At 42.0% G+C, this 19,206-nt stretch overlaps 1 protein-coding gene across 1 annotated transcript in view; it reads right to left on the reverse strand.

The window, feature by feature from the left end:
* The window catches only part of ABCA12 (ATP-binding cassette, sub-family A (ABC1), member 12), a 55,326-nt gene extending 43,538 nt beyond the window's left edge, over positions 1-11,788 (reverse strand). The window contains exons 1-12 of the mRNA XM_010180364.1: positions 10,971-11,788; positions 10,228-10,343; positions 9,419-9,525; positions 7,726-7,979; positions 7,494-7,606; positions 6,948-7,072; positions 5,961-6,134; positions 4,872-5,036; positions 3,697-3,898; positions 2,968-3,107; positions 1,873-1,992; positions 607-697 (exon numbers count right to left, since the gene is read on the reverse strand). Of these exons, the coding sequence (XP_010178666.1) occupies positions 607-697; positions 1,873-1,992; positions 2,968-3,107; positions 3,697-3,898; positions 4,872-5,036; positions 5,961-6,134; positions 6,948-7,072; positions 7,494-7,606; positions 7,726-7,979; positions 9,419-9,525; positions 10,228-10,343; positions 10,971-11,788 (2,425 nt within the window). The remainder of the gene's footprint in view (positions 1-606; positions 698-1,872; positions 1,993-2,967; positions 3,108-3,696; positions 3,899-4,871; positions 5,037-5,960; positions 6,135-6,947; positions 7,073-7,493; positions 7,607-7,725; positions 7,980-9,418; positions 9,526-10,227; positions 10,344-10,970) is intronic.
* Between the last annotated feature and the right edge of the window lie 7,418 nt (positions 11,789-19,206).

A 19,206-nucleotide genomic window follows, 5' to 3' on the forward strand; every position in this document is an offset into this window, starting at 1 on the left:
CTGTGATCACCATGCTGTGCACTGCCAGGGGATGTATCCACCATCTCTGTCACTTGATGATTCTCACAGTGCAGATCAGCAACTCTCACCATGAAGGACCATGCAAGACCACCAGAGAACAGCAAATTCCAGCAGAGCATCTCCTGTATGGATGCCTCTGGCTGTTGATGCCACTGGCTTCATCAGCTTGGATGCTTTTATCTGATCCCTTGCTTTTCTGCTCTGGAAAACTTTTAAGTTGAACCCAGATGTGATGCAAGTGAGCTCTCCACAACATTTCCCAGCAGAGTCCCAGGTAGTTCATTTGAAGTCATAATTATGGCTAAACAGTGTCCTCCAGTGGCCACACTCGGCTTCAGAGATTCCCATCCCAGTATCCCTTCAACACCCATGAGAAACATCTCTTCATACAAGCCCTTTGCCTTCAAAGAGCCTTTTTCCATAGACCACAAGACTTTTTTTGAAACACAGCTGAGGCTGCCTTGCACTAAAGCATCCGATACAGGCCAGAGAAGAGCAGTACCACAGGATGGCTACAGCTTGGCAACTCTGGACCTCCCAGACTTGAAATACAAATAAGAGGGCAGCACACGTGGATCAACTTACCCAGTTCATTTATTTGACTCAGCAGTTCAGCTGCATCCAGATCCACCATCAGCTTGATAAAAACCTGCACAAAGGGATTCTGCAGGGTGTTCTATCAACAAGCAAAAAGAAAGAGCATCACTTTGACCAGAAGCCCTTCGAGCTTATTCAGTGTCTTTTTCAAATACAGCAGACCAGCTGCCTTCACTAAGCATTTGTACAACCCCTTCTCTACTGCTTTCTTGATCTTCCATGTTCCACTCTGTGTATGATGACGGGGAAATGTTACCAACGATAACATCACACATTGCCCTGTGAGTCCAAACTCCTGTTTCTTGGAGTCAAGAGAGGATGCCTGTTGAGTCTCCACCAGGCACCAGAGTCCCATGAAAAACTCACGGATAATCTTTGTTATTCTAGAAGTGCGGTAAATGTCACTCGTGTCTGTTTCAAGTCCTGTGAACATAGCCAGAGCACAATGGGTAGGTGACCAAAATTTAGCTTGGAGACCAGCAGACAGATTTTGTTTGGCTGAATAGTTTAGTATTCCACCAACGAGCGCAGTTACCAGAGAATATTTTGTTTCACTTTTGCATATTCTATTCTGGATTTTTTTTTCTCAGTGCCATGGAAATTACAATGAATTCCAGCCACCAAAATTAACTTCTAATGCTTTAGGGTTCCAGAGATCTAATTTTCATAGTTTTGTAAGAAAAGGAGACCATTTTTACTGCAAAGAATGGGAAGCAAGTATGTGAAACATTACAGCCTACTGCTTTCTGTATGCAAGCAAGGGCAGGCTCCTTAGGAGGGGAAAAATAAATTTTATTTACATTCACTGAGGTACAAAGACATCTTCCTGCTCTTATGTGTGTACCCAGAGCTACATGCTTATTATAGATACCGTTTCATTTTCTGAAAAAGTAATTTCTAGCCTGGTCTTGGCTGGCTGGATCACTCCATCAAGCAGAAAGTTAATTTACAAACTGAAGAGCATTCCCTGCTCATCTTAGCCCTCCAGCAGCCCTCAGCACGGCCAGTGTCAGGGAGCATATTACAAAGAGATCATTTCAGGAGGAGGATCTGCATGGAAAGGTGCATCAGGAGTATTTCTGTTACAGGAATAAGCAGGCAGGCACAGAAACTGTGAAGTCCAGGACAAAAGCCTGAGAAAGGTTTTCCCAGCTGACCTAAGATGTCCCTGGAAGCCCAGTTTACTTCAGTGAAGAAAAATCCATCCTCCCGATTCCCTCCCGCAAGAGAAAGAGATGAGGTGGGATCTCATACCTTGATCATCAGAACTGTCTGGTTTAACTTAGTCAGTGAATTCACGATGCTGGGGGCGTTGTCCAACCACTCCTGGGACTTCCGAGCTAGATCAGTCATCTGCTTCAGGGTGGCATTAGACTACAAAAATCCCACAAGACATACGTATTAATTTATTCATTATCTTAAAGCTTTTGAAAAATAAGTAAGGCAATAAAACAGCTGAGACCAAGTTTGGTTTCCTTATGATTTTTCTTAGCACCCTATCACTGCTTGACAAAATGCACCTTAACACGCTGAATTTGGATGCAAGTACTTGAAAATATGGTCTCATATGTGACATTTGGAGCAAGTGTTGGTTATCAGCTTTCCTTCTACAATTGGTCTGCTTGAGAACTAGTACTGGTTATAGCATCTGTCCTGGCAGACATATCTGTATTACTGGCTGAAAATACGGAGGTGAAACTTCAATAAACTGAAGGCTTTAAAAACTCATATAATAAATATTAGACAACAGCAATTTTTTGGAGATAAGATTTATAAATATTTAAAGGGTGAGTGTCACGAGGATGGAGCCAGGCTCTTCTCGGTGACAAACAATGATAAGACAAGGGGTAACGGACACAAACTGGAACACAGGAGGTTCCACTGAAATTGGAGAAGAAACTTCTTCTCAGTGAGGGTGCCAGAGCACTGGAACAGGCTGCCCAGAGAGGTTGTGGAGTCTCCTTCTCTGCAGACATTCAAAACCCGCCTGGACGCCTTCCTGTGCAACCTCATCTGGGTGTTCCTGCTCCGGCAGGGGGATTGGACTGGATGAGCTTTTGAGGGCCCTTCCAATCCCTAACGTTCTGGGATTCTGTGATTCTGTGATAAAAGATGACTCATATGACCAGCAATGCAACTAGGAAAAGACAATTTAACTAATACTCCAAACAGTCACAGAATCACAGAATGGTTTGGGTTGGAAGGGACCTTAAAGATCACCCAGTCCAACCCTCCTGCCATGGGCAGTCAGAAAACAGACTTCTGCTTCTCAAGGAAACAAGCCTGTGCTAGGTAAATTACAATCCTTTCAAGTGAGTCTATCTTGATCTATTGTAAACAGAGCCATACCTTTCTCATAATTGCTCGAGTTTCTATGGTATCTGGTGTATAAAGGATCTTCCCAAGCACCATTGGTTTTAAAAAAGACCAAATTAAAGCTCCAGTTGGGGTCTTGACCAGGTCCAGGTAAAAAGATAAGCAAAACGGTGCTGTCAGGGAAGAAAAGCAAACAAATTACACAGAGCACAAATAGACCAGGCATGAGCAAGCTACCAGTGTATTTTTTTCTCCCATCTGCCCACTTGTTTCTGTGTCCAGTGAATGACTTCATGGCCCTCTTCACTGACTGATATGATGTGTCTTGACAAAAGCAATCCACCCCCAAGATCTCCTGTTGCTGAACTCAAGACAACAAGAGTCTCAGTGTTAAAGCCAAGAGTTTCTGCTTGAAGGTTAAACGGACTTTTGTGAACTCAGAGGAGCTAATAATGTCAGTACAGTCGGAAAAACTACACATCAAGAAAAACCAGTGACCTGTTAAGCCCTAAGACCAGATCATCGACAAATGGGAAACAGGGGAGTATCAAGCACTGCTCTGCTACATAGGCAGTTTTCTTTCTAACATTTATGGAAATAAACCACAAATAATTAGGGCAGTGCAGATCTTCAGCTAGTATAAATCATGAGCGCTCGCAGCCCTCCAGAGACGCACTGGGGAACAGCTCAACACCGGATCTCTCTGGAAACAGTAGAGTTTGGCACTGAAATGTTTTTGCCTTAAGGAAAAGCCAGACTTACTGGAGTCATGAGGAATCCCGTATTTCTTCATCATCTTTTGGACATGCACATCCTCCACAGAAGAGCTGTTGCTTACAGTGTCTCCAAAATCTGGAAGCAAGGACTCAAAAAACAGGGGTGTGATCTCCTGGTTGCAGAGAACTTTTGACATGGACCTAAATGTGCCATGTGTCATCCTAAAGTTCTTTGTTTTAAATAAATTCTGCAGAAAAGACAAAATGCAAACAAAAATACTGCATGTTAAAAGCATCCCATTCTGAGAGGAAAAAGAAGCAACAGAATTAGAAGGCAAGAACTGGACATTTTTATACTGCTTTCTTATGAGAGGTTTGTCTACAAAGACAGGGACTTTGCCCAGAAGACATGCTTTAATGACTAACCTCTGCTATGACAGAGGAAGGAAATTAATTTCCAGGTATGAAATCCAATGTGAGAGTTGCCTATAATGTGTGCCTGGTGACACATACACACCTTTGGTTTACAAGACAGAATCTGTCACACATGATCTGTCCCGCAGATCTGTTCCCTATACCAGTCTAGTCTATAACTGCACGTGCTCCTGCAATGAGCAGGCAAAGTGATTGCCAGAAACAATTCCTGTGGTCTACGCTGTCACTGACTATGGATCAGAGAGAGATTGAATCCTGTGCTGGATGAAGTCAGTGCAAACCGTAGTTATTGCAGCTGCTGGAGCAGGACTGGGTTTGTACTGAGTGTTTTGGGCAGTCTTGAGGCTTTGGGTGTGCTCTAATGCACATTAAAGCTGGAGCAAACTTTTGCTGTTGCTTTCCATGGTTTTGGGGAGCCTTTAGTAAGCAAACCTCCACTCGCTTTCACAAGCTGACCCCTTCCAGGACACCAGTATATTTTGCTGGAAATCTACCCTCCTGCAAGACAGTTAATCCCCTGCAGTTTTCTTCCTAGTGTTCCTCCCATAGCACATATTCCTGGTGTCCCCCCCATCATGAGCATATGATGGTACCACTGCTCCAGATCAAAGCTCTCTCAGAAAAACAACATATAAGTTTGATAGAGGTTCTTCTCAGGACACCACTGCTTTAAAAGAGAATCAGTAATCTATGAATTAATACACCTTTGGCTTCGAGGGCAAGAAATTCCTGTGGAAACTGTTCCAGTGGTGTTTTGCCTCCAAAGCACATGCAGACTGCACATACCTTAGTCAGCGGCACATTTCTAGACTGCCGGAGCTTTTTCAGTGAATGAATAGCTTGTAGCAACGGATCAAGGCCAGATTCAACCTGGTGTCTGAAATATTTCATTTTTGTCAGAAGGCCTAACATCTTGTCCACAGGTTCCTGAAGTTCCTTAGGGACAAACATCTACAAGAGGCAGGAAGGAAATCAATTATGATTAGCAGGAATCTGTGAGCTCGGGCATGCACATGCCTATATTGTGGTAATTCCAAGACAGAGATTGTGGGATTTTCAAAACTCTTAGGAGGCTTAAGGAGTGAATGTCCCATGGGAAATGAATGGGATTTGTATTCCTAAATCTCCAAGTGCTTTTGCAAACCACTGGCCTGAATTTTACATATTCTGAACAGTGCACATTTCCAAACGCCTACAGTTGGGAAATGTCCATCAGATATTGGCTGGAATATCATCTGAGTCTCTAAGAGGTAGCATTTTGCACAGCATAGCTGTCAAACACTATGAATGACTTTTGACCTGAGCCAAATTCATTGGCATTCTTATTTAATAACTTTTTTCTCCCGGGATCACTTCTGTAGCATTTTAAAATACGTATTCAATATGCACTTCTCTGTGAACGGTATTTTTACATGCTGTTTTTGCAGTTGTGTGCATGGGATGTTTGAATAATTCACTAAATTGGCAGTGCCAACCAGGCTGGGAAAATATATTTTATAGGACATTTTCCCAGGGCTTCCCTTTTCAAGGAATAAAAAAATTTAACCCAGTGCCTTATTTTTGGGAAGCCTGATCTCAGCTGGGAATGTTCAAGAGGTTGCGACAGCATATAAATGATACTAGCAGATAGAGAGGCATTTAGAGTGGGTCCAGCGCCTTTAAATGAGGTTTGCTGGTTTACACCAGCTGGGTTTCTCATTTATATCCACACTGTCACAGCATGGATATGCAATAAAAATTACTGCATGAGCAAAGCCCGATCTTTGGCTTGTGTAAATCAGCATAGCTTCTGGCCACTGCAATGATATTTTATGACCTTTCAACCACTACATGCAGCAAAGACCATAGAAAGCACTCTACAAATCCAGCACTAACCTTGTACAAGAAACTGTAAATGTCTAAGTGTCGTAACAGAGTGACCCCCAGGATGTACATCTCATGAGTCCTCTCTGAAAGAGAGAGATTGCAGAACTCCTCTGCTACTGTTTGCAGCTGTGGGTCAGCAGGACGGACGCTACAAGACTCCAGCTGGAGGATCTGAGAAATGAGCTGTGTTTGCACAAACAAAGAAGAGATTATTTTAGGGGTTATACTGCTCGTTCCAGTATGCATGGATTAATCTTGCCTTGCTGATGTTTTTCCCACAATGTCATATTTCAACCCTGAGAACCAGAAAATGCCTACCCATTACTCCCGCTCCAAGGGACAAATCCTAAGGATTGAGTTTTACTGCCCAGCTTGCACAGCAGTAAAAGCTTTTGTGGCTTCAATTTCCCATTGACTGATGCATGTGCAGTTTGAAAAAGAGCACGCTCTTTGGGGTACGGTCCAGACAAGGTGGTTGGCAAGGGGAAAAGCATCTGGAGCTCTGCTTGTGTAGGAGGCTGAGAAAGGCAAGCACATCTCTCAGTATGGGAGGCTATTCCTGCACCTCGAGCACCCTCACAAACTGGTTACAAGTGTGCTTTTCCATCTGGACTGCAACAACTTCTCAGCACTGAGATCCCACCAAGGAACCCGCTCAGTCCTCATTAGCCTGTTACAGCAAACTGTGCCCTTGCTATGGATTGGAGCAATCACTCACCAGGCAGTGCATGGCTGCTTACCAGCTACTGGTGATAGCCAGAGACCATATGGTCTCCAATGGCTGAACTGACATCAATGATTGCTCTCACTGCACTTCTGATGGCTATTTTGATCTATAACTTGCTATGCTGTCTATCCCTGTGGGATCATCTACCTTTCTCTGTGCTGTCGTGCATGCAGTGATCCCCTTAGCTGCATTCAGTAATAAATTCTGGTTTTAATTTTCTGGGAGGTAGAAAGTAAAAAGGTCTCCCACCAGGATAGCAGCAAACTTACCTGACTGCTGTTGTGTGGGAGAGGTGCTTCCAGAAGAGCAACAACACTAGCTGTGGACATTCCTGTTGTGTTTCTGAGATCCTCTTTGAGCTGGTTCACATTTTTAAACCCGTCTCTTAATTTTTCTGCAAAGAGCAATCAAAGAACAAATGATGCAACAACTTTCTCCAGACATACAGCAATCTCAAGCACACAGAGAGGACTTCAGGTGAAGTGCAGTACATTGCTGCTGACAGAAAAAAACCCCACCAAAACAACAACAAAACCACCCCAAACAACTTGCAAAACACAGCAGTATTTCCTAGGGTTTGCAGTCTGATTTGTGGGCTAGAGTTGACAGGTCTAGCAAGAGCAAAATATGCCCAAATACAAATACTTAAGATTTTCAGCACATAGGAGTTTTTGGGCAGTACAGAAAACATGGTGCAGGTTATCTCATTAGTCCCACTTCTTCCCAGCAGCCTAACAAGTCTTAGGGTTTCCAGCAGAAATTTTGATACCATTGATGATGTTTACCAACATTGTAAAGTAAATACAGAGAACTACCTTGCTTGCTAGAATCTGTTAAATTCTCTGTAATGTTCAACATGGAATTCAAAGTGGTCACATACTGAGGAATCTCTTGAAAGAAAGCAATTTCTGGTATGTTTTCCTGAAACCTAAAATTGGAAAAACAAACCAATCAACAAAGTTGGGAATATGAAAAGAAGGCAGGAAGGCATTTCATCATTTCATACATTGAATACTGAAGCAGTCTAACTCAGAGGGAGAGCCTCACCACTTCATCTGTGTCTGGATCTTCGTGGCATCTCCAATCAGTACATTTCGAAGCTCTTGGGAGATTCTTCTGTGATTCAGTGCATTGGTCACAACTTGATTGCTCAGTTTAATAGTGTGGAGGAGCTGCTCCTGAGATTGACTTTGTTCACACAGCTCTCCAAAGCTAACATTAGGGAGATGGCAAATACGCTGTATTGACTTAAAGCTCTCATAGTCACAAAGAAGTGTTGTCAGATCCTGGAGATGAGATATCTTCAAAGGACATTTCGGAAAGGAAAACAAATACACAAACACAAGTTAGATGACAGAATTATAAAAGGCAAGTTTTAAAGAGTCTAACTGTCCCTCTCAGTTTTTCTTTAGGATTAAAATTTTAATATATATTTTTAGTTCATTCAATCTGTCTCCACCAGCACAGTTCATAGCAATCATTCCTACATGACTTTGTAGCACACCTGGCTAAACAACTATACAAAGGATCTAATAAACCTTGCAAGCCTTAACATATCATTTCCCTTGCTCAACACACATACACAGCAATTGACCCATTAATCTTCCCAGAGACCAAATAAAACTATCTTATGCCTTTCAGTTTAGCCTTTCGGACACCACTTGGTCATCTCTATGACAGCAAATGAAATGGAGTTGGCTACAAGTCAGGACTTCCACATCTGCTAACCCATGTAAAATTATAGTCCTCTGCCCACTCTGTTATTACAGTCTTCCCTCTTGTCTGACATTGTTATTTTCATTATCAGTCTCTTATGGCAAGAACTGTTTTCTGTTTTGTACCTGTCACACTGAGGCTCATTGTATTATTGTTACAGATATATTAAGCAGCAACAACCCTGCATACTGTTATCCTTTTGTAAAAAGACTTTTCAGTTCTATTTCCCTATGGAGAAATAGATTAAAGGGCAGGCATGCTGTTTGTGCAGTCACGTATGTATGGTGTAAGAAGCATTTTATCCAAATGAGGCATTACCAAATACAAAGCTGGTGAAGGAAATCCATGAATTAATATTGCTTAGGTGCTTAATGTCAGAAACCATTATGGCATTGAGACATCTAGGGCTAAGGGAGCATGTGGGGACTGGGACTCCAGCCATGCTGCTGCTGGTATAGCTCCTCAGGCATAGTGGTAACTAACTTAGTGGTACTTATAACTGCCAACGGGGTATGCACAATGCCACTGAATTTCAGCAAGGCAGACGTATCTATTTGTGCCCTTGAAAACTCCTCCCTACGTACCTGAAGCTGAGGCATCCCAGAATTATCTCAGCTCTGCTTTGCTAAGAAGTCTCAATGTTCTGAACTTTAAAACTACTTGTGCACTGATTTATGAGGAATATGCTGCCACTGGAAACCTATGCAGTGCTCATCCTCTTGGAAGGGCTGGTGGAAAACAGAAGTCATTCTCTCCAGTAGAGTGGAAGGATAGGAACACCTCTGCCTTCTCAGAAAAATGAGCATATACTGGATAGGGATTCATAGGGAACAACTTCTTCAACTCAGTTTATTTGCAACCTTTAAATATAGGCAGCAGGCAGAAAACAGAGTTTGAGTCCTAGTTCCTAATCAGCTGTTCTTTTAAGAAACCTTGTTTCCATACACTGTTTTTCAAACCCTCCATTGCACATTCATGTATCACTGCAGGATGTCCTTCAAGTCAGCATTTTAAGCAGACTCACTTTTAGCTTCAGGAGCTCTGGTACGGATGAATGTTTCTCGGAGGTATTATTTTGCATAAAAAGGTTCTTTTTCAGATGAGTTTGCTTCAAAAGCAGCGTGATGTTTTCTGTGTAAGAAAGAAAACAAAAGTTACTCAAGACAAAAACACCAGACTTGCAGGAACTTTGGAGATGGGAATATTGGCACTTTTATTCTGAGGCCTACCGAACATTGCTATTTGCCACCAAATTCACATGGCTCAGGACCTCTAAAAACACAGAACAAGACTGAGGTTGTAATCTGGATTATAACGGATCCAGTCCAAGTAGGTGCTCTGGTCCTAAAGAAATCCACCCCACACTGGTAAGAGGGCTTCTGACAGTGCCCTTCAGAGCACACATGATATCTCTATCCTGTGAACAGATAAGCCTCAGGTTTCACAATAAGCTCACATGATGAGTATCTATGTGAAATACCATATTAACTCTCAAAAATAACTGCTGTCATCTTATGGGTACATAAAGCTGTGGAGGGAATATAGGTTTCTATTGATAAGAATTCTTTATCCGAGTGTCAGCAACCTGTCATCACATAGCAAAGAGTAGACACGCCTTTAGGATAGAGTTGGATGGGAAACTTATATCCACAATGTGACATAACTATAACAAAAAAGGGAGTCTGGCTTCCTGAGGTCTCAAAGCTCCAGTTAATTGCCAGCAGAAGAAAACATGCAGCACCATTCCTTCCCACCACCAGGGAATATACTTTGAAAAGACAGGCACAACATATTCCAGCTGAGGTCCCACAGCATTAATGAAATCATGATTACCTGTCAGTTTGCTGTCTTCAACTTCAGTGGCGTTTATTAAACACATCAGGTAAGGGTTATAGCTGTTATTCACTGTCACTTGTAAGATGATGTTTTCAAATTCTAAAAACAGAAATCTAAAAAATAAGATTTTAAATCAGCTTCTCTTTCAGCAACAAGGTATACTGGTGAACAACCTGCCAGCTGTGTAGATGCTGTTCCTTGGCAGTGTCAATAAGAATTCAACGTGAAGCCAGGTGTCTCCCATAACATCTCCTAAGTGGGTACCCTCCCGATTTTATTTCATTAATTCTTTGTGCTGTTACATCCCAAAGATGTCATTTACTCTCAAGCCATATGTATATGAAAACACACTTGAAAAGTTCACTGTGGATGCAAGATATAGATGAAAAGGCATTGCCTAGGGGAGACCGAGAATCAAAAATTAGAAATTCGTACCAGAAAACAGGGGTTTCCAAAGAGTTTACCACTGATGGCAAGCTTCCTACAGGATTCTTCATCCACTGTGAACTGATACATGCCAACACGGAAAATTTTTTAAAGTCTCACTTTTAACTGTATGTTCAGTTCAAGGAGAAACTTCCTCTTTTTCAGTGAAACCCCCATTAGATCTAGTGTCCTAAATTATGGTGGTTTCAGGCTTATGTTGCTCCATCGGAAGAAAATTATGTACTTCCCATGCTGGAACAAGAATGGTGTCACCACCCATAAATGCAATTACAATACCCAAAAAGCAAACTCACCGTGCAATCAAAGTGGTTGGTGACAGAGTTTGGTCACTCTGAGTCCAAGGTATGGTCTTGTTGTACAGGGTTTCTGCCGTGACAATGAAGTGATAAGCAACAGTATCAATCACACTGTCAACACTAGTTTTGTTGGAGAGAAAAGCAGAACTGGAACTTAGATCGAATTCACTTAGCAGTTCAGAGAAGTTCAGCCTCTTGAGAACATAGTGACTGGCTTCTATGACTTCTAGAGCTGACATATTGTTGGCAGAGCTGTTTGCCACTGCTTCCAACAACTTTGCAAAGGCAGCTGCTTCGGTTAAACTCCTTTTGGTGTTTAGGAAACTGTCAACCACATCCCAGATGCTTGAGTCATAAGTCCATTTGGTGAGGTTGAAGGCACCTTGGAGTCTCTGCAGTAGATCATTCATGTGGAGATCATCTTGTGCCACACTGAAGAGCACGGACAGGTTATTCCAGCCTGCTGAGCTGTCAGAGAAATTCAGGGAGGTCAGCACTGTTTCATTCAGCATGAATGGGATAAGCACGTTCAACAGCTGAGTCGGAAGCACATCATCCACATCTCGGACTGGGATGGGGCAGGAGGCATTACTCTGCAGCAGCCCCTCCTGGAGAGCAGTCAGAGCTCTCGCCTTCTCCTGTACCCAAGAGTTTTCCAGTTCAGAGACAACGTTTAATTTGGAAAGGAAACCCAGAGAAAACTGCAGAGACTGGATGATGCACGACAGCTCCTTGGAAAAGCCTTCACTGCCGTTCTTGTAGACAGCAGCAAACTCTGGAGACAGCTTCAGGTTTGTTACGGCAAGCTGGAACATTTTTGGAAAGGTGTCGTTGCGTGTTGTTCTGTCCTCCATGCCCATAGAGTCAAAGAGGGCTTTGCAGGGGCTCCCTGCTAAGGAGTCACTTAGAGTGGCATTTTCAAACAGCATCTCAAGTGTTATGTGGAGCACGTCCCGAGCAGAGCAGTTCTGGAGTGCCTCGTAACCATTGTTCCTGTTCTCAAGGAAAGGACTCAAGGCTAAATGCAAGAACTCCCAAATTTTTACTTCTAGCGAAGTATTGTGCTGCAAGAAAGGCTCACTGAACTCCTTCTGCAGCAGCAAATGTGAGAAATTATAGACAATGTCTATTTTTTCTTCAAATGTTTTGTTTAAGTTGGTGTCATGAAGGACTTTCTTTCCTGCTTCCCATATTTCAATCAGTCTCTGGGTATAACTACTGTAAGAATCAGATAATAGGTCGATAGTTTCAAATTCACTGATATTATAACTTTTCTGCAAGTCTTTTAAAATAAAGATACTCCTTTGCATGGCTTGCAGGTACATGGAGATGTTGGTTCCACTGGAGTCTTCTTCACTATACAGCGCAAATACGGAAGATGCAAAGTTGACCAACTGCTGCAGTTCCTCACGGAAAGGAAGTCTGGAGTCATTTTTCATGGTACTGAGTTGATTTTGCAGGGTGTCTAGAAGTGACTGGGCAGTGAGACTGTCTGTACTGTTCCAGTTCATGGACTGGAGTACTTCAGCAATCTGCCAGAAATCACGAAGTTCATGAATCTGCCTTCCGTGAGGGGAGCTCTGGAGTTTCTGCATTAGCTTAGACAAAGAAGAGATCTGCAGATAATGATCACTGGTATTCACCTTTGCCATGGCAGCAAGAAACTGCTCAAGGGACAAGAGTTGCTTTGCAAATTTTTCAGGAGTTACAGGGGTCAACGAGAAGTCAGAAAATAACGATGACTCTTTCTCATTTGTGCTGAGATAATTTTCAATGTCTTCAAACGAGACTGCATGAAGTGCAATCATTTTGATAACCTCCCATACTTTGTCTGTATTAAAATGAGTCCCATTTAAAATAATCTGATTACAAATCAATGCAGCCATAGCTAGAACATCTTGATTTTCTCCTCCGTAGGAATTAGGGTAAAACAAGTCTTTGCCACCAACCTCATACAGTGGCAGTATTTCTTGAAATATTCTTTCCAAGTCCAGTGGGATGTTTGTGGCAGAGGTTGAATTGAAAAAGAGTTTTAATGAACTATACAAATCATTCAGATCTGAGGGTTTAATTCCTCCACTAAAATTATGAAAGATCCGGCGTACTAAAGTTTTTCCAGGAGCTACTCCAAAGTCCACAAGAATTAGAGCTTTCTTCATAACTTCCAGGAGCTTCACATATTCATCCACTTCTGTTAGGTTCCATTTGGTGGTCAACGCATTGCCAGTGGCATGCCACAACCGCAAGAAATGTCCCAACTCAGACTGATTGGAAATGTGCTTGCCCACCTGGAGCAGTTCAGACGTACTGCTGTTCCCCATGGAATCAGTTGGTAACAGATGGGACAACAAATCCAGCCTATGCCTGCCTGCTGAGCTGTCAGAGAAATTCAGGGAGGTCAGCACTGTTTCATTCAGCATGAATGGGATAAGCACGTTCAACAGCTGAGTCGGAAGCACATCATCCACATCTCGGACTGGGATGGGGCAGGAGGCATTACTCTGCAGCAGCCCCTCCTGGAGAGCAGTCAGAGCTCTCGCCTTCTCCTGTACCCAAGAGTTTTCCAGTTCAGAGACAACGTTTAATTTGGAAAGGAAACCCAGAGAAAACTGCAGAGACTGGATGATGCACGACAGCTCCTTGGAAAAGCCTTCACTGCCGTTCTTGTAGACAGCAGCAAACTCTGGAGACAGCTTCAGGTTTGTTACGGCAAGCTGGAACATTTTTGGAAAGGTGTCGTTGCGTGTTGTTCTGTCCTCCATGCCCATAGAGTCAAAGAGGGCTTTGCAGGGGCTCCCTGCTAAGGAGTCACTTAGAGTGGCATTTTCAAACAGCATCTCAAGTGTTATGTGGAGCACGTCCCGAGCAGAGCAGTTCTGGAGTGCCTCGTAACCATTGTTCCTGTTCTCAAGGAAAGGACTCAAGGCTAAATGCAAGAACTCCCAAATTTTTACTTCTAGCGAAGTATTGTGCTGCAAGGAAGACTCACTGAACTCCTGCAGTAGATGTGTTAAGTTATAGACAGTGCTAATTATTTCTTCTCTGGAAACTTCACTTGCACTTGTATAATGAAGGATTTTCATTCCTGTCCTCAGAAGTTCAGACAAGTTCTCAAAGGTTTTATAATCAAAATTAAAGAAAATATCTATAGAATTTAATTTACTGACATTATAATTCAGTTGTAAGTCTTTTAATACGTACAAGGTCTTTTGTATGGCTTGAATGACTTGTGAGATATTGGCTACTTCAGAGTTTTCCCCAAACTCTTTAAACACAGCCGTTATAAATTCTGACAGTTGATCCATTTGTTCACTGAAGACACTATTTGAGTTATTATCCAGCTTTTGTAAATGGCTGCTTAATACCTCTAAAAACTGCCCATAGGCTATGATGCCTGTGTTATTCGACTTCATCGATCTCAGTTTCTCCCCAGCGCGCCAATAGGCATTTAACTCTTCCCACCAGGCTTTACCCATGGAGCTTTCTACTTTCTGCATCAGTTCAAACACAGGCTTCAGTAGGTACTGGTAACCTATGTTGGCGTCTGTCATTACAAAAAACATCTTCTGGAGAGCTAGGAGTTGGTCTGGAAAGTTTCTGTAGGACACAGGCTTAAGCAGATAATCGGAAAACAGAGAGAGTATTTCCTGCAATCCGTTTAAACGGTCTCTGATATCTTCCAGAAATGATGGCATGCTAGTGGAGAGCAACGTTTTTAGAGCATCCTTAGTTTGCACTGTACTAAAATTAGAATTACTTAACAGAACTGGATTCAAAATCATTGTAGCTAATTTTAAAGCACTTTGAATTTCTTTCCACTGGGTCATTATATTGAAAATGGAAGTCCCATTAAAGTCACTCTGTAATTGCAGTGATGTGAAGTTATAGATTTCATCAATTATTTCCTTATTATATGGTTTCTTTAATTTATAATCATGATGTGGATTCATTCCCAGTTCAAGAATTGCATACAATTTCTGTAATGTTTCATTCTTCAAATTTCTGAACAGATGTAAGCTTTTCAATTCACTCCTATTCATTTTTTTCTCAAAGTCTTTTAAACGATGTAAAGACTTTTGTATGGCTTCTAAATCATCTGAATTAATGGACCTCTTGGAGTGTTTTCCACCAATCTCTGGTGACTTTATTTTTCTGGAGGGGAAAAAAAAGACCATTTTAGTGAATATGAAATCAATGCAAGTGGAAATGTAAGGTGATTTAGGAGCAAGAGCATAGATTTGAATTATACTGTTAGTAATATCCCTTTAGCTAATGCCTTACCTCAGAACTTCCTCCAATTCAGATACTAAAGTCTGATTGTCTTTCCAGTTAACAAAGAGATTACAAATATATCTGGTCACCGAGCTTTTTTCTTTATCTGCAACAAACACGTAAAGAGTATATTAGCAGAGATCACATTAGTTTGGAAACTGAGAAAACCCGTATGGCAAATGTCTCAAGGATAACATGCATGTATGAAGTTAGGCTCCTACAAGACAACACAAGATCCTGGTTAGAAATCTGAGTGCTCTGTAGGGGTGAAGCTCTTCCTGCCCTTTCAGATGAAGTCAGGATGCTACCTGCCATTGTAGAAATGTTTTTCCATCTCAGGGACTGCTCGATCCCCCTGTGATCTGGGTGCTAATGGAGCTCTCTTGCTGCTTTAGGAGCACTTTGCCATCAGTAATGCAGCATAAGGTGGCCTAATATTTATTATGGTTTCTTTCCCTTCATTTAGGAATGCTTTTTTACTACTCACATGTAGGCTTTGTCTGCAGCACCATTTATGTCTCACATAGCCATTTACACTCATCTTCATATCCCCATGTGTCCAGTCCTCTCATTAGCCACATCTCCCTGTTTTCTCTACTTGCACCGCATTAATCTGCCACTTCACCTTCCACAATCTCCATGAAACAAGTAGAGAATGGATAGCATTTGGACCATTTTGGAGAATGGACCGATCTTGTAGCATTTCGTTGTACCTTTCAGTTGCCCGTTCACATAACTTCAGTTAGAGACAGATGTCGAAGACTCTGCCTTTGCTGTAAGCTGACAGGGGTTTAGAGGAATGGCTAATCCTGATCTATACAGCTTGTGGTGCAGCCCAGCCCCAGCCCCTACCTTGATATACCAAGGTGAGTTTGACAGAGCCACCAAATAGAAGCAGATTTTGACACATCACCAACAAAAAAAAAGGTAAAAAATTACCACTCCTCATTTCCATTGAGACTGCAAACTCATGTTAATTCATTGTCTCCTGGCGAAACCAAGCTTTTTTGCTTTTCCATTTGAAAGAAGGTATTTTATTCACATTTGTAAGAAGTTGAAGGAAGAATTCATTTTGCTGAGCCCTAAACACTATGCAATCTATATGGTTACTTATTAGCCTGCAGTTTGCTTCTCCTCAGCACCACAGGTTTTCAGCAGAGATATAACTATATGGAGGAGTCTTACCTTGCTCCAAGCAGTTCAGGGAATATGCAGGATCTGTAACCTCATTCTGAACAGTTTTGAGTCCATCATCAGTCACAAGCAATGCAGAGACATTCTGAGCTGCCAGCACAACACTAAAGCGGGAAAAAAACCCCAAAAACCAAGGAAAATAAATTGTGGTTACAGGCTCATGAGAAGAAATAAAACAAGTGTTCAAATAGGAAGCAGCTGGAGTACAGCCTATCATTCTTAAAGTGTCTGATAGACAAGCTATTACCCCTGATTTTAATTATTTGTCTGATCACTCACCAAATACAAATACAAAGAGCTTTGACGGGAAAGCCACAGTGGTATATTAGCACAGACATATGTGTTGCACTCATTAGGTGGACTTATTCGAAGAATTATGCAAAATCTATAGACCACTTAAATCCTCACAATAGGGCTTACAAAACACTCGGGTGATATGCCAGTGCAGTGATGCACTGCTGCGGGTGAATCTCCTGCTAAAAGAAACCAAGAAGTGAGCAGACAAGGCTCCAGGGAAAGCAGGGATCCTTAGGGGACAACATCTGCGGATGGCAGGAGGATTCACAAACAACTGTTACCATTTCCAATTCTTCTTCTTTCCTCTTTTATACTGTAATAACCAGGCTGACAGGGAAGCAAGGAGTGGTTTTCAGTCTTAGGAAAGAACAAGCTGTTAATCAGGCATATTGTATCACAAAGGAAGTCATTTAAAAGACTGTCTGTTCAATGCGTGCAGGTTACTGAAAACTCCACAGTGATTAGTAGTCCCTTTTGCTTCTCCTGTATAAAGAGCAGCTCTTCACTGTAGGCATAGGGTCACCGTGAAATGCATAATCTCTCGCCTGCCTGAAGTTCTCCGGGTGATACACAGAGAACCTGGCTGAGTTGATTGCAGTGGCATGAATAAATACATACAGATTTGTGGGAACAGACTGCTAGTGAGAACAGAGCACCAGGGATGTCTCTTTTCCTCATTTTACATAATGTTTCCATGCAGGTTTCGTGGACTTGGTGCTCGCCATTTCTATTCTGCAGAGGTGCTTGTTAGTGAGAGTCTTAGAGGGGGGAGAGGGGAAGACTCTGCAGTTATAAATTACATATTTAGTTGAGCAATGGCAGAGTCAAGGAGGAGTGAACACATATACAGATCAGAAGATACCAAACTTGGAAACAAGTGGTGTCATAGTTGCCCTTTTATTTCAGTCTTGCAGGGCTTCTGCAGACATTTGCTTTACAGAAAAAGTTCAGCTTACATGCTTATCTGAAAAACTATCTTAAAGCAACAAACAGGAGCATTTGTGAATTCAATCTGTAAACCAGGTTTGTGTGGGTAATAAAATTTGCTCCTAAACTTTCTAGAGAACTCATGACTTTGAAGTTACTGTTTATCACACGGTTAATACAGATGCCACAATGAGCTAAAGTTATTTTCTCCTGTATCTTCATATTTACACTACCAAAAAAAGTTCCCTGTACAGCAGTTCTTTAGGAGGTCAGTACTGCCTGAGTAAAAGACATGCCCAGGCTAGCTAAGATGTGCTTTTGTAAGCATCATTAAAAATACTATTTTTGCAATCTCTTTGCAATAACTCTTTACTCATGCACTTAGACTGCCAGATGCCAGGCATAAAACCACTGGACAGTTCTGGTGATGAAATTCTCTGTGCCTCTTTGTTGTGCCTATGATAACTTTGCCCAGCTCTGCAGCTGTAGAGCAAAGCAGAGCAGCACAGTAAATATTAATTCTTCCTGGGCACTCAAACAGTGCTGGATCTCAGGCTTGAATCTGCAAGCCAGTAAATGCAAACAAATGTGACTGAAACAGCAGCATGGACAAAATATTTCTGAACAAAATTAAAATTCTTGCCACACTGCTACTGACTCCTTTAAGGATAAGGACATTATGACTTACAAATAGTTCTCACAATGCAGTATGGCAAATTACCTAGATATTAAATGCACAGGGTTTTAAGTGCCTCGGCGACATGCCAGCAGTGAAAAGTGATTCCCTCTGAGCCTGGGTGTAATCGAAATGGCAAAGTTTCTACAACCTCTTTTGGCATCTTTACCCAACTGCTCATGTGTCCAAGAGACTAAAAACCCAAAAGTCTGAAGACACTCAGCTGCTTGCCGTTCTCCATGTGCCGTAACAAGTGGACTATTCAGAATAATTTATAGCAGTGTCAGTCACACGTCCAGTAGATGATTTGGAACAGAGCCCCCTAATCTCTTGAGTAACACAAGTCTTCTAGAGATCAGTGAGAGTTCAGCCCAACTGCGGACCAGGAAAGTGATTTCAAGGCGAAGCCCATTTTAGAAGTGTTTTTATTGTCCTAGCTGCATACAGCATCAAATATTTCTTCACAGTTAATTAATGCGGTTAAGCCAGCTCTGTTTTTTGTATAAGCATTGAGCAAGAACATAACTGGTGCTTTCTTCTGAAGTCATACATATTCAAAGCCCTGTACACTAAGAACCAGGCTCCCTCTCTTCTTTGCTTTCTTGGGACCACTCTTGAAAGATAAAACAGTAGTAAATCAGGTAACTAATTTTTTTTTTAAATTAATTTATGGCTCCCCTACAAATGCTTGAGGTGTTCCAAAGCAACTTGAATTTGACTTTGTTTTCCTAGGAAAAAAGTAGTCATTTGCTACCTGGCAGAAAAACTATCCAGCCAGGAGGGCTTTTCTTCATCCCAAAGCAGTGGCTGTAATTTACCACCCTTTCTATCTGCACATGGAATTGACAGTGCTACAAGAAAGCGCTG

This window comes from Mesitornis unicolor, unplaced genomic scaffold, assembly GCF_000695765.1.
Source record: "Mesitornis unicolor isolate BGI_N332 unplaced genomic scaffold, ASM69576v1 scaffold5150, whole genome shotgun sequence".
Lineage (NCBI taxonomy): Eukaryota > Metazoa > Chordata > Aves > Mesitornithiformes > Mesitornithidae > Mesitornis > Mesitornis unicolor.